Below are 14,972 nucleotides of genomic sequence, written 5' to 3'. Positions count from 1 at the left end.
ATTATAAAATTCTCTCCTGCAGCTAGCAGCAGTGCAGCTACAGTAAGCAGCGAGGCACATGAGAAAATGGTATGGATGTCTGGCCGTCACGGACAAGTCATCTGAGCATCTAATGGGGGGAAGAGAGGAGATGTCAATAATGAATAAGATGAGAGCATGGCGCACGTGGACTCAAAAGACCATGTATAACTGACGCCTATTGAGAGGGGGGGAGGGTAATTCACAAAAAAAAAAAAACATTTAAAAAAAATTATAAAATTCTGCAGGTACCGAACTGTGATTATGTCAACAGACTCTATACTACCTCAGAGGTGTCCAAACTACGGCCTGGGGAGCATTTGCGGTCTGTTAGCAATTTTTTATTCGTTTCTCTGTGTTGCAGTGATTGTGAATTACCAACCTGGGCCAACAAGTGGTGCTCCAATTGATCGGTCACTGATCGTGATGGGGTGATTTCTGTGAAAAAGTATGTGATTGGCAGATGTCGATCAATGCCTTTCATTGCTGATCACAAACGAACAATCAACCGCAGCTCATACTTTGTAGCCCCCAACCAACTACAGACCCACCTATAGGCAGTTTAGCGTGCCCTCCCCCTTTCCTTCACACTGCACATGCACACAGCAAACCAACCAGATGTGGTGCCGTCTGAAGGTTTTATGTGATTTGAGAGTGTGCAGCTAATACATGTGATATTTAAGGTTGCAGGTAAACTGGAGTCAAAACAATAATTTCATATTCTTATTTACTCAGCAATCATATCAAATGTACAGGTATACAAAAACATAATAAGTGTAAGGTAAAAGTGCCACGAGTGGGTAGGATTGAGAATAGTACATGTGGTCACTCGACACTTATTGTATATAACTGAATGAGATTCAATGCAAGAGTTATTTTCAAAACTGTTCCTTTATACAGATGATACATTTTTTTCATTATATTTTACTATATTGTGTTCCCTTATTAGGCTGCATTAGCAAGGAAAGGTATCATTTACACAATAATTCCAATAAATACATTGTTTCATTAATATTGTAATTGGGCCTTATACTTGTCGAGATTCTTGTCTTGGATTTCATTCAAATGCGTACCTAATGTTGAGTCCAGAGATTACAGATAATGCTGTTATTGGATCAAACAGTCAAGAACGTCAAATGAATCCAGTTTGCCATTCTGGACTGTTGGGTAAAAAGGCAAACAGCCATGCTTAAATTAACTTGTCACACTGCCAGATGCCAACGGTCATTAAAGGTTTACCGGTACTTCTGTTTATAGACGCATAGGAACTAAGAATCAAATGCGTAGTCCAATTGTTGTTTTTCAAAGTGCACTGAGTCACGAACCCGTTTGTTTTAAAAAGGAAGTTAAGAAAATGTTGACCACAAACAAGAAGACAAGGCTCAGAGGGGGAGTGAAGTGAGGTGACCTTCAAATCTTGCTAGCCGTTTCAAGACAGCAAATGCTGCCTTTAAGTACAGAGTGTGAGTCTTCTAAAAATAAAAAAAATTAAAAAGTACATCAAGGGTAATTTTCCCAGAGTAAATCTTTTGAGTTTTGTTCACCACCAATAGCAACCGTTGACTCTTATATACTGGAGATCGACTAACTCAATCTTCATTGTAAAGAATTAGGCTTAATCCTATTAAGTCACACGCAATAAAACAACAACACATGTAAAATGCCTTCATGCACTTTGAGTAAATGACAAAATGGAAACAAAAGTCACGGCTGTGACAGTTCTACATCTCCCTGCGCATTCGATCTAATGACCGCATGTAAACAGGCAAGTCATCTAAGTGATTAACCCGGCAGGGTTCTACAGACGGTGGGAGGGAGGAAGGTGGAAGGGAAGCGGGATAATGACGCTGAAATAAGACAGGCCAATAGAGAAAAAGAGCCAAAGAAGGGAGAGGTAAAGTCCACACAGACGCAAAGCGGTGTGGTCAAATTCACGGAGTGACACAATACAGCCCCTTGGTGAAGGATGCAAGAGCCCGCATGACCTCAGCGTTTTCTATTAAGTGGATCTTTTTGACTTACATTTGGGTTGACCTGCTCATCAGTTGCCCTGGACCTGCTGAGGAAGTCCCGGTGCCGGCGCAGGGTCAACAGCAGGAGGAGGAGACGCCTGGCAGTAAGGTCGAGCAAGAAACTCGAGAAGCGTCTCAGAAGCGTGATGAGAACAGCGCGCAGGGCCAGCAATGTGGAGGTGCCCTCCTTCCTCCGCCAGCTGGTTAAAGAAACAGAGAAGATGGTGACCTTCTTTTTCAAAGGCGGCTCAAGAGAAAAGGGGCCCGAGGAGCAGGAGAACTTCGACGAAGATGACGACATGCCCAGCCCGTACCTGGAGAGGCCCATTCTGGAAAAGCATGTATCCGAGGGGGGGTCTCAATCAGGGGTAAATTACGCGGTGGCGAGCATGCAGGGCTGGAGGGCTCAGATGGAGGACGCGCACACTTGCATGCCTCACATGAGAGGGGAGCTGAGCGAGTGGGCCTACTTCGCCGTGTTTGATGGCCATGCAGGGAACACCGTGGCCCAGTACTGCTCTAGGAACCTGCTGGACCACATCCTTGCCACAGGTACTGGAACATAAAATGAGACAGATTTATTTTGGGCTCTCAAGGATATTAGATGTGTCAATAGCACAACAAGATGTCACAGTGCGGGTATGATGGAGAATTCTCTCTAAAGCACCTTTTTTTAGAAAGGAAAAGTGACAGGAAGTGGATCAATTAATACTACTGTGTGGATAAACATGACAATTTTTAAGTTTGAAAGGCAAATCCGACCTGGAAATATTACATAGAGTGGTGTCTTGAGATACAAGTTGAATTTGGTCCATATCTCAAATCACCTTGACTCCCAAAAAGAAAAACAGGACTATGTAATAATGGAGTTAAAAAAACAACATTGTAGCAAGATATTTCAAGAGAATGTAAAGAATTCAACAGTTTGTGCATCACAATTCATTATTTGTTGCTCCTTCTGGTGTGTGTGACGTGGCCACCAGGGAGCAGTACAATACAGTCATGAAGACAAAAAAGACTTGGCTTAAGTGACTCAGTAAACTACAGTAATTTGCGCCAGTTTTTGCAGAGGACAAAGAATATATGCGTGTGACTGTTGCATCGTCTGTCTACATGTGTTTCAATATCCGTTGCTTTAGTTGCAATAACAACGCGTGAGATGCGATTTGTAAGCCCATGTTCGGCACTGTGAGTTAGCATTCAGCTAGCGGAAGGCAAAGTTGTGTGGTTGTTGTAAATACAAACTTCTGCTCCACACTACAGACCATTTATCAGTAATGTAGTGAAAATGAGTCGGATGAATATTGACTTTGCAAGTCAATTTATAGTGCGTGCCCCAAAATATTTTACTTGCACACCTAACATTTCAGGTTAGGGGCCACTGCACTACGAACAAAGTTAGGCAGGAGTCGTGTTTCAAGTAAACTCCAATTCTCAGACAATTGTTTGACCTTTGTCATTTTGGACGGCCATATAGTAATGTCGAAATAAATACATTTGACACAGGTGGGGTAAAAGCAAGCGAAGACCCAGAGCAGGTGAAGGAGGGCATCCGTGAGGGATTCCTTGAAATTGACCGACACATGCACAAACTGGCCCACGAGGACAACTGGGACCGCAGCGGCACCACAGCGGCGGCCGTCATCATCTCCCCGCATTACGTGTACTTCATCAACTGCGGGGATTCGCGCACTCTCCTCTGTAAGGACGGCCAGCTGGTCTTCTACACCGAGGACCACAAGCCCTTCAACCCCAGGGAGAAGGAGCGTATACAGAACGCCGGCGGCTCTGTCACGCTGCAGCGCATCAACGGCTCGCTGGCCGTATCCAGAGCCTTGGGCGACTTCGATTTCAAGGAAGTGGACTGGAGGCCGCAGACGGAGCAGCTGGTGTCGCCCGAGCCCGAAGTGTATGAAGTGGAGCGGGCGGCCCGGGACGAGTTCATCGTGCTGGCGTGCGATGGCGTTTGGGATGCCATCGGCAATGAGGAACTCTGTGCTTTCGTGCGCAGCCGCCTGCAGGTGTGCGACGACCTGCGAGAGATTTGCACACAAGTCATCGACCTCTGCCTCTATAAGGTGAGACGATATGAAAATATGTTAAGTGGGCCGGGCCAATACGGCCTTGAAATTTGATCTCCGAGTGTGTGTGTGTGTGTGTGTGTGTGTGTGTGTGTGTGTGTGTGTATGAAGTGCATGAACAAACTGTGTTTACAAATCTGAAAAACTGAGTCCATGTCCCTTTCATCAAGTAATAAAATGATTTGGTAAATAAAACAACTACTCTTCGATCCCGATACCGCTTTAATATGCCTTAAAACTATACAAAAATCTGACTTTCATTAGAGAAAATGTTTTCTTGCAATTAATAAAATAAAAATAAAAAAATAAATAAATCAATCAAATACCCAAAAAGGGGAGCAAATCAAGGAAAACTAATGAGATGTTTGGTTTCTACATTTGAAACTGCACTAGAAATTTTTGTTGGCTACTTTTTTTTTAACAGTACTATAATAAACAATAGCAGATTAATTGTACGTAGGTAAATGTTTTGGTTTTATCGTTTAAGCTTATTATAAAATAAAGCCAAATGAACCATGATTAATACAACGTACACTTCATTTATCCACTTCAATAAGAGTTGTTGACTTGCTCAACACTTTCACTTGCAGTCACTACAGCAACTTCACAAAACTCTACCAAACGTCAGTCAGTAAATCATCAATCAGATTACAACAATAATGCAAACACATTTTTGGCTTTATCACTTCAACTTTTCATGCTTCATGAAACAATATTTAAACTAGACACAATATAAGTCAAAAATATATACAAAAAAAAAAATAAAGCTGACTGGCCGACCAAAAAGATTTTTTTTTTTTAAATTGCATTCTACTAGAATACGATGTTGATTTGAATTTGATTAATTTTTCAGTCTTAATTCGCACCTTTTCATGTAGGTAAATGTGGCAACCAAACATCTCTATTAGAAACAGCGCTCAGGGTTTTCACCACTGCACACTACAAGCACAACAATAAAACACACATATATCTTTGTGACAGGACTATGTAAGGCGGATTTTTGTTGTCATACACATATACACACAAAAACATTCCAGGTGTCGCAAAAGTGATGAAAGTAAAGTGCGGTAATAGTGAAAACTTCCATGGTTACTTAACACAGGTACACAGGTGTTTTGATGAATGGAGTGCTTTGCATTGAAGGGAGATGTGGGCATGACAAAGAGGTATTACACTGACGTCGATTTGTAAGTAGATTTGTCCTCCCTCCCGCTCAAGAGCATCAACCTGACGCTATAAATAGGCATGTGCGGTGTTATTGTACGTTGGAAGACAGCACGACACATGGCTGGGATTAGCAGTGAACGTGACGTAGCACTATTGCTCAATATATACCAGCTAAGGGGCATTATCCCACCCTTACATGGCTTTCTATTTATGATACCCGAAAAGCTTAAAGTCTACCAACACTCACTCATGAGCCTTGCTCCTCCTCGGTTGTTTGATGACATCATCGAGGATGTTTATGATGTCACCAACATCAAAGTGCCTCAGAATATCCTGGACAAGCAGTACAAAAAGAGAACTATAATATAAAGTAAATAAATAAATATAAAGTGCCCTCCAGGGCTACTTTGCTTTGGCAATGTCTTCAAAATTATATATTATCTTCATGGCATGTTACTTCAGTACTAATTCATTTTTAATAGACACTCTTTACTTTCTTTCTGAAAAGACTTTGTAGCAGTCATCAAACTTCATGACTTTGTTTTTTGCTTTCTTCCGCCCCCTACAGGGCAGTTTGGATAACATCAGCATCATTATAGTGTGCCTCCCGGGCGCCCCCCAGGTGTCTCAAGAGGCACTGCAACGAGAGGCGGCGCTGGAGCAACACATTGACATGAAAGTAGAAGGTGCTCCTCTAAACCTGTCAAAAACACAACTTTGTTTTTGTTTTGTTTTTTTAAACATATTTTCTAGTTTTCTCTTTCGAATCTATTTTCATTTTCAGAAATCATCAAGATGATGCGGTCCACAGATGAGGATCCTGACCTTTTGGATGTGATCAAGTTCCTGAGGGAGGAGGAAATACCGGGACTTCCTCCAGGGGGCGGCATCACCAGCAAGTAAGCACTGATGAAACACACACAAGGACTCACAATGAGGCTGCAACATTTGGAAAAATGTTGTCCATTTGACATTTGTCACCATGCAGGCGAGATTGCATCATCGCTTCATATCAGAAACACATCGCAGCTCTCAGGACTCAAGAGCCAATGGTAAAATCTAACACAAACACACTATATCGTTTTATCTTTTGTTCTCATTTTTATTGTGGCAAATGACTTGGGATGCATGATACACAGTCAAAATTTCCCTCTTTGAGCCATCTGATAACTAGGACTTTGCTGACTTTGATTTGAAAGGGAGAAAACATGCCCAATAAGGCCTTACTGTCGGCATGCGTTTACATAAATAGGTTCCTTTTTTACAACATACAGAACATGATGCGGCTGTTTTATGACCTTTTAGGATATGGGCGGATCAGAAGAGGACTCCAACTAAAAGCATCAGCATGGAAACACTGTGATCAGCATCCTTCCCAAAGCCCTTCCACATTTCAGAGGAGCTCACTGACTTTTTACGTGACATATGTATTTATTTAAGCCAAGTTGTGGGCAGTTTTGAAAATGTTAAATGATTTAACCCGATCAATATGCATCATGTGCTGGAAAGCTTCTGTATAAGGCGGCTGAACATTTCCAGTGAAGTACAGCACAAGTTCTTCATATGTTTGTTTAAAAAAAATAAAATTAAAAAAAAACTATATCAATTAAATACTACAAATATACTGTAAATGTGTGTGTTTGTAAATGTTATGGAATTTCTAATAATGTGGTTTTATTTACTTAAGTGAAATGTGTAAATATCTGATCAAATAATATTACTATTTAATAGGTATGAATCTAAAGTATTTTAACAAAATAAAAATAAAAGAAAACAATCTCAGTCTGAAATTCCACACTGTTGCATAAACACCACACAATCAAAATAGAGCATTATTATCACTGTAAATGTCGAATTTTGGATAGAGCGCTTGTCATGAAATTGTGTACCTAATGAAGTGGCCCATGTGTGTATATTACTGACACTATATTGTACACACGACAATAAACACTGTGCTCTCTGCACGTGCCGCATGTTATCGTGAAGACATACAGCAGAGAAATGACATGATGCTGTTATGGTTCAAAAGGTGAGCAGGAACCCACGACAGCATAAAAGAATGCACAAGCAAACTTGAAAGAGAGAGAGAGAGAGAGAGAGAGATACACGGAATTAGCACAAATGTTTTATTAAATGACTGACAGGAACATTGAGAGACTGTGTGAGGAGTGACGTTACATGTTTATGTAACAATTTTTCACGGCATACAAAAGACATGTAAGATGAGCTGAGCCCTGCCACGAATAACGAAAAACTAAAATTTGATGCCACCCCAAAAAAGGATTTGTAATTGCTTTAGATTTCTCCAAAAAGGCACATAAAATACTGTGAGGATCATGAAGCACCAACACTATGTATCTTGCATGTACAGGATCATGAACCCACGTTACATACAACACTGTAGGGATGCAAATAATGATGATATAATATTTTTTCATAAATTGGATCCAAATAATAGGATGAAAATGTCCACTCTTTTTAAATCGGTAGCGCACGAACATTAATTATGATTCAGTCACTTGACGAGGCTGAAATTCTGAGCATTTGGAAATGTCAAATTCAAAAGATAGCTAAATGATTTATCAATGATCAAAAATTTGCAATAAGATAATCAATTATGTGTCGATTAATGGTTGAACAGCTACAAGGCTGTATTCAGTCGTTAAATTAATCAGCCATCTTCACACGAGTCTCGTTCAAAGCTAGGACACTAGTCTAAAAAGCATGCTAGCACAAACTGAAAGTGTCACCCGACATGGCTAAAAATGAGCACTTGTATTTTAAACATATGGTAAAGGGTCATCAAACTCCCTCCCTCACATTAAACATTTGCCACTCCAATTTGAAGTTTACTGCAAAACTAAACAAGACAAAGACAATTATATGTTGGCTATTCAATCACGTTTGCCTCAAGAAATGTTGCTAGTTTAATGCTAACACTGTGAAATTCCCATGAATTATCAAGATGGAAAAACTCTTAATCTTTCTTTCCACTTAATTATGTTATTAGATGTCTTTTTAAAGGTAAAATACCAACGAATGCTATTTTTTTAATACAAGAATTTGTATTGGTGTTTTTTTTTTTGTGGCAGAGGAACAAATTAATAGCATTTCCATTCAATTCAATGAGGAAAGAAAACAAAATGTCTCCATTTCAATCACTCTTTTGAATCATAAAAGCTCCATCCAAATACTTCTGTGTCTGACAGACATACAAATGAGAGGTTGAAAGCACACACACGAAGGTCTTTGTCATGTGTCTTCAGAATGTGTTGTAAGGGTGCGTGGTGAGGATCAGCACCTGTGTATTAGGTGACTCAGCAGAACCTTTATTGGACAGAAGTTTCTTCTTATGTCCTCACTCCACAAAAGTCAGGACTTGAGACCTCACACAGACAAAAATTCTACGACAGGACGACCAAAAGAACAGAGAAAAGGTGAGTAGTAATTCAATTTGTTGGGTTAGTTGTAAATTCAGATTAGGAAGAGCATGTGCTTGGGAGGGCAATATTGCAATTCAATATACCAAATTGTTGCTGTTTAGCGTTAAGGTAAATGCATTGCCAAATGTATTAGGAGCCTCCATAAGTTGAATTGTGTCTCATCATAAAACACGTGTCATGAGGGACATGAAATGTTAGTAACGAGGGATCGAACTGGGTAAAGGTTTCCACCAGGAAGTGCGTGCCGGTCCACGAGTATCCCCTCTCACCTGCAGCCCAGCGCCATGCCCCTGAACGTCGGAGACACCGGCTACGGCAGCGTGGCCGACCCGGGCCTCTCGGCCAGCGGGGCCGCCGGCTCCTCGGAGACGGCCGCTCTGCTCGTCCCAGAGTTCGGAGAGGAGGGACAGCAGGAGCAGGAGTGGCGGCCCATGAGCAAGGAGGAGCTGGAGGAGTCGGCGGGCGGGCCCGGCTGGAGGAGAGTCCGCGGCTACCTGGTGGTGCTCTTCTGGCTGGCGTGGCTGGCCATGCTGGCTATCGCCGTGGCCATCATCGTCACCAGCCCGCGGCCCGTGGCGACCCCGCTAACTTGGTGGCAGAAGTCGGTGTTTTTACAGCTGCAGTCTGACCTCTTCACTGGGACGCCATCCGAGAGCTCAGGGGCCGTCGACGGTGAGACAATTAATTTAAGCTAAATGTATCAATATTTAATTTCTATTTTGCTATCTATTCAAGCGAATTACCATCTGCCAGTGTGGGGTACACATTTTGAATGGGCTTCGTCGTTTGAACGAGTGGCAAAATACTCAAAACATTTTCTACCGCGGGAGATTCACATACGCATGCGCAATTGTGCATTACAGCCACTTGAGAGATGGACCGGACGAAGCTCACCGCCAGTCTAAATTAAGCACATATTGTGTATAGAAAATGCTAAATATTGATTTTTTTCTGCACCATTAACTTGTTACCGTCAAGAGTTAAGGCAATGTTTTTTTCCGTCAATATTTTGGCATTTCCACCCTTCCATGCAATACCCCGTACAGTTTACCAACATGGTCGAACGACATTCCTACTCATACGTTCGAACGACATAGCCCAGTCCAAAATGTTTACCTCGTCTCATAAATTAGAACAGTCATATGTGGCCGGTGATTTGAGCGAATGAGATGGCTGATTTACTGCTTCTATGGAAAGCAGAATTATTTTTAGTTTTTTGAGGTTGTTTTACTGCTCCCTAGAGTTACAGATAGGAATGACACACTAATCCAGGTCTTGTGTCACTTAATGTCAAGAACGATACGAGTAAAATAATGCATTTATTAAACACAGTTTAATGTTAATAAGTGTTTTTAAGACATTTAATTTACGAAATGTATTTAACAAAATTATTGCATTGAAAATTAGACTAATTAAAGTGAGGACAGTTTGATTGACACTGTCCTAGTTTCATTAGTTATTTAATGATGTTTATTTTTCTCATATCGTAGCAGTGATGGACACCTGCACAGCATGATGTTGGAAGGTTATGAATTGATAATTTGAATGTATAAATACAGCAGAACGCACCGAAAACGCGCTACAATCTTTACATGTGAACTGAAGTGTTTTGCTCGGTTCATGGATCAAAACCCTGTTAAAAAAATGTACGTGAAGATTTGTTTTGCCCTGCGATTGTCTGGCCACAAGTCCAGGTTGAGCTGGCTTGGGAATAAACCAACTGAAAATGAATCGATACCATGTTGAAACCTGCACTGAATGCAAAGAGTTTCCTGTTGACTTGGGGAAAAAAACATGAGCACCCACTCTCAACCACATTAGATGCAGCAAGGGCCTCCATGCCTTGAGAGCCAATGCAAAATGTTACATGTTTGCTTAAGTAAGGATGCTCAGTAATCAATATAGCTGCAAAAACAAACATGCTGTTTAAGAAAATTAATCCAAATTCAGCATGACTTGATTGTCCAGATAAAAACTTGACAGCTTTATCTTTGAATCTTATTAGCAGGTGTACCTAATGTTTTGGCTGGTTAATGCACAGCACGGATAATTCGATACAGTATACGTACATTCTTTACAGCGCAAACCCAAACCGTAGTTTAAAAGCCTACATTGAAACATCAACCCCAGTTGAAAACGCTTCTTTGAAGCCCTGAACCTCTTTTAAAACGCTACTTTGAAACCCTAAACCCAAGTTTAAAATCCTATTTTTTTCTTCTTCTTTTAATAAAGTCCTGTGTGATCAGCTTCCCTACCTCAAGTCTTCGGGAATCAGTGCTCTCATCCTGAAAGGGTTGTTTGACTCGTCAAACGCAACTGAGAGCGGGGAGCGCTTGGGAACGTTGCCGCAGGTTCAGCGTTTGCTTGGAGAGAGTGAAAATGCAGGTGAGTAAGCCATAGGTTTTAGACTAGGGCTTAACGATTTAGAAAAATAAACTAATTGAGATTTCTTACTCAATTCCACCAAAAAGTGTGTCATTAACATAAATTGGTCAATCACACATCAGATTACAACAAAAATTAAAAACAATCTGGCTTTATCGTGTCAGCTTTTCGTGTTTGAAGATTTGATGCTTGGTGTGCTTATGGCTCGAATCGTAGGCCTCAAAGTGGTACTGGACGTATGCGATGTCCAGCTTTTTGGGGCTCGTGAAGAATTGGAGAGTAAAGAAGCTTGGAACGCCACGCAGGTCTGACATGATCTCATCGAAAAACTCTGGTTTAGCAATGCTGCATTTACTAAAATGTGAATGACATTTCCATAGCGTGCACTTCATTTCTGGTTGGGTCAAGGTGTGGCGGGATTCTTTATGTGTGACACAGATGCATCGTACACAGAAAAGGTAAATACTTTTTAGAGCTTTTAAAAAAAGATATATTTTCAACATTTTATTAAAAAAAAAGATATTGGTATTGCAGTCTCTGATGCTGTGGAAAGGTGTCTTGGAGGAGTTCAGTGAAAAAGATGAAGAAAGGTATTGTCAATTGTTTATTGGTGCATAGATTTTTAGACATGATGGGGTGAAGTTGACATTTCCCTACTGACTGAGCGTAATTATTTCTGTATCTAAATTGGTGCCTTCATTCATTCGCTCCATGACCAGGCTCGTAACTGAAAGCAATCTTATTTTAAATTATGTTAACCTAGCGCTTATCTCACTTCGGTCACTCGTAAATCATGGTAACACTTTGCTACATTGAAATATTTATAAAATAACTTCCCTTGGCAATATTTTGTTTTGTTTTGGGGTTTCTTGCATTTTGTTTTATATACATTCAAACAGATTAGTATGTGTGTGTGTGTGTGTGTGTGTGTGTGTGTGTGCGTGCGTGTGTGTGTGTGTGTGTGTGTGTGTGTGTGTGTGTGTGGGGTTTTTTTTTTTTTTTTGGTCAGGATTGTTGTGGTCAGCCAGACACAAGAGCACCTTCCACCCCTGGTAGTCTCCGGCCAGCAGCTCAACGTCACTTTGGTGGATGTGGTCCTGAGGTCCGTGCTACCCGACTCGCCCCGCCTGCAGTCGGCCCGCCAGGTGGCTGATGCCATCGAGACTCACCTGCAGACGCCTAAAGACACATGGCTCGGCTGGATGGTGAGAACATCAAACGTGTGTGACATGTTAATCAGTTTTGAGTCGGCGCATTATTATGTTGACGCATGCATTATGATATTGACGCTATATTCCCTGAGAACAGTGCTGCTACCTTGTGTCTCCCTATTACTTTTTTTTAAATTTACCGCTAGATTCACCAAAGAAGCACCAAACCTAAAGACTTTCAGTTCAAGGTTGTTGCTGTAGCGCTATAAATTGAGTGTGAAGTTTTTCTCCCTCTCTCTGTCTCCTCTTTTGAGTGACAGAGAGCTGTCGTCGGCATGCCATCTCTTTTGACGGTGTGCTCTGAGATAAAATACATGTCTGGTTTTTGAGATGCAGAAAACATGAATAGTGGTAATAATGCTTTTTGTACGTCTGTCTATGTTGCTTCACCGTTTGTGTTCAAATATCCATCGCTGAAAGGGTTTCAAAACGACAGCACCACTGCTATTCGTCAGCCTGTCTATTGCATTTCTTATTTTGTGTTAGCATTAAGGTAGCTGACTTGAACCACTTTAACTTTTTGATTTCACACTTATAAATACCGCAAATGAAAATGTACATATGGCATCATGGTCTGAACTCGTCTCTTGTTAGGTTGGAGGCAAAGCACCTTATGATTTGAGGAGACTGCTGTTAGTGTTGCTCATGACGCTGCCAGGAACACCTGTTGTACAGTATGACCAATTGTACCCCGCACAGGTTAAGTTTAAGCTCCGCATTTAAAAAGTATTTGTAAAGTACTCAATTAAATTCTAATACAAATTGTTGTGTTCCTCCACAATGCAGGGAGAAAATGGCAGCGAATCCTCAGACTTCACCGTGAGTAATATCTGTATTTTTCACAAAGCTTTTGTGCTGATACTGTTGACTCTTTTATCGTTTTTTTTTTTGGTCTTGGAATGTACAGTATAATTCACTGAGTCCAAAGATTAGTTCAAATGTGGAGGTATAGTATTCGTGTTTTCCGAAAAGGATATGTAACACATATGTACTGTAATATTATGGACAGTTCGAACATCAACGCTTAATAAATAAAAGCATAAATGTACGAAAATAAAAAGCTGTACTTAATAATGATTCAGTTAAAGGTAAAAATAATTTACCAGTCAATACAACTGGACTAACTGTACAGTACTTAACGATTTATGCAGTTTGGACATTTAATTCAGTCTTTCTTTGCATACCACTAGATTAATAATGATTCAGTTAAAGGTAAAAATAATTTACCGGTCAATACAACTGGACTAACTGTACATACAGTACTTAACAATTTATGCAGTTTGGACATTTAATTGTCTTTCTTTGCATACCACTAGAGGGAGCCCTTATACCACACTTTCTTCTTCTTCTTTAGGATAAGTTCAAGTTGAGGCATTCCACTGTGGCCCTGTTCAGCTCACTGAGTCACAACCGAGCTCGAGAAGAAGCTCTCGTCTTTGGAAGCTTCACTTTCCTCCCCTTCAATGCTTCCTCCAATGCCACTCTGTCTTCTCACTCCTCTTCCTCCTCGCCGCCCCTCCTGGCCTTCCTGCGCTCGTGGGGCTGTGTCCACTTCCTGGTCCTACTCAACGTTGGGTCCGAGCCCCTCGGCCTGGATCCCACCTGGGCTCCAAGCCTGCCCGAGGCCGGCGTTTTCGTAGCCAGTACGGCGTTGGACCGCCTGGGCGCGGTCAACCTCGACACGCTGATGCTGCAGCCCTGTGAAGCCGTGGTTGTCAAACTGTTTGAACCTGGAAGCTACTCATAATACACACGTGAATTTAAAAAAAAAAAAGGTTGTCAATGTGATGGGTGCTATTGAGTCTGTAAAATAAAAGGATCACATCTTTAGGCGGCTTGTTTTTCTGTGCTAAAATTGACTTTTCGAATGTTGCAATCAAGTGGTTGGTGTTCTTAGTAGAAGTAGAACCTGCTGGGGCGGTTGCAATTGTTCATACAACCAACCACAAACCTCGATTGTCTGGGTTTTTTTCCTCCACTGAGCCCTATTGACAGTCAAACATTATCATAGATGGCCATAGATAAAAAATGGCTACTTACAGTCGTCCTCAAATACTTCACACAAAGTACCACCTCAATTTCACTTATTTGTATATTTATGTGATTTCCACATTCATCAAAAAGAAGCATAGCACTTTTTGGGAAAAGTCTGTGACTAAATCATCTCATCTGAAAAACGTTATTGAAATGTTGAGCCACAGCAAAAGAGGAATGGATTGGATTTACAAAAGACGTTTCTTTGGGAAGAATACTCATTTTGCAACAGTAGCACCTTTTAGCATTTGTTTTTCACTTAAGTAAACTATCCCTTATAAAGAATACTAAAACAAAACAAAAAATGACCTTGGACTTATTTTGCAGCACTTTAATATGAATTGTGGGGCACGGTGTTCGACTGGTTAGCACATCCGCCTCAAAGTACAGAAGAGCAGAGTTCGATTCCGGTTCTTGTTTGTGGAAAATGTTTCTCAATGGAGTTTGCATGTTCTCCCCGTGCCTGCGTGGGTTCTCTCCAGGTGCTCCGGTTTCCTCCCACATTCCAAAAACATGCGTGACAGTATAATAGAACACCCTAAATTGTCCTTTGGTATCAGTGTGAGCACGAATGGTTGTTTGTCTACATGTAATCTGCGATTGGCTGGCAACCAGTTCAGG

General features: G+C 41.1%; 2 protein-coding genes and 2 long non-coding RNA genes across 6 annotated transcripts; 2 read left to right on the top strand and 2 right to left on the bottom strand.

The window, feature by feature from the left end:
• Window positions 1-21: 21 nt before the first annotated feature.
• LOC109526438 (uncharacterized) lies at window positions 22-2,436 on the bottom strand. Of its 2 annotated transcripts, XR_002170339.1 has the most exons (4): window positions 2,345-2,436; window positions 2,041-2,230; window positions 401-456; window positions 22-109 (listed from the first exon to the last, which is right to left on the bottom strand). It is a non-coding gene; the product is annotated as an uncharacterized LOC109526438 (long non-coding RNA). The 2 variants fall into 2 exon arrangements; XR_002170338.1 differs by lacking the exon at window positions 401-456.
• ppm1na (protein phosphatase, Mg2+/Mn2+ dependent, 1Na (putative)) lies at window positions 2,177-6,665 on the top strand. Its single transcript, XM_019887736.1, has 6 exons — window positions 2,177-2,582; window positions 3,537-4,108; window positions 5,847-5,964; window positions 6,063-6,177; window positions 6,267-6,330; window positions 6,584-6,665. The coding sequence occupies exons 1-6, from the start codon at window positions 2,177-2,179 to the stop codon at window positions 6,614-6,616; spliced, it is 1,308 nt and encodes a 435-aa protein (XP_019743295.1). The 3' UTR covers window positions 6,617-6,665.
• On the bottom strand, window positions 3,974-9,088 carry LOC109526437 (uncharacterized). 2 transcript variants are annotated; one of them, XR_002170336.1, is made up of 5 exons: window positions 8,991-9,088; window positions 6,104-6,184; window positions 5,526-5,611; window positions 4,978-5,050; window positions 3,984-4,063 (listed from the first exon to the last, which is right to left on the bottom strand). It is a non-coding gene; the product is annotated as an uncharacterized LOC109526437 (long non-coding RNA). The 2 variants fall into 2 exon arrangements; XR_002170337.1 differs by lacking the exons at window positions 4,978-5,050; window positions 8,991-9,088 and adding an exon at window positions 6,577-6,656 and having other exon boundaries at window positions 3,974-4,063.
• LOC109526434 (4F2 cell-surface antigen heavy chain) lies at window positions 8,390-14,340 on the top strand. Its single transcript, XM_019887735.1, has 10 exons — window positions 8,390-8,715; window positions 8,997-9,393; window positions 10,954-11,106; window positions 11,323-11,411; window positions 11,487-11,564; window positions 11,641-11,696; window positions 12,116-12,311; window positions 12,912-13,016; window positions 13,104-13,136; window positions 13,672-14,340. Exons 2-10 carry the CDS (start codon window positions 9,006-9,008, stop codon window positions 14,062-14,064), a joined length of 1,491 nt encoding a protein of 496 aa, XP_019743294.1. The 5' UTR covers window positions 8,390-8,715; window positions 8,997-9,005; the 3' UTR covers window positions 14,065-14,340.
• Window positions 14,341-14,972: the final 632 nt, after the last annotated feature.

The sequence above is a fragment of the Hippocampus comes genome, unplaced genomic scaffold (genome assembly GCF_001891065.2).
Source record: "Hippocampus comes isolate QL1 unplaced genomic scaffold, H_comes_QL1_v1.1 scaffold6, whole genome shotgun sequence".
Classification (NCBI taxonomy): Eukaryota; Metazoa; Chordata; class Actinopteri; order Syngnathiformes; family Syngnathidae; genus Hippocampus; species Hippocampus comes.
The sequence above is the reverse complement of the archived record's forward strand: the minus strand, read 5'-3'. Positions and strand labels throughout refer to the sequence as shown.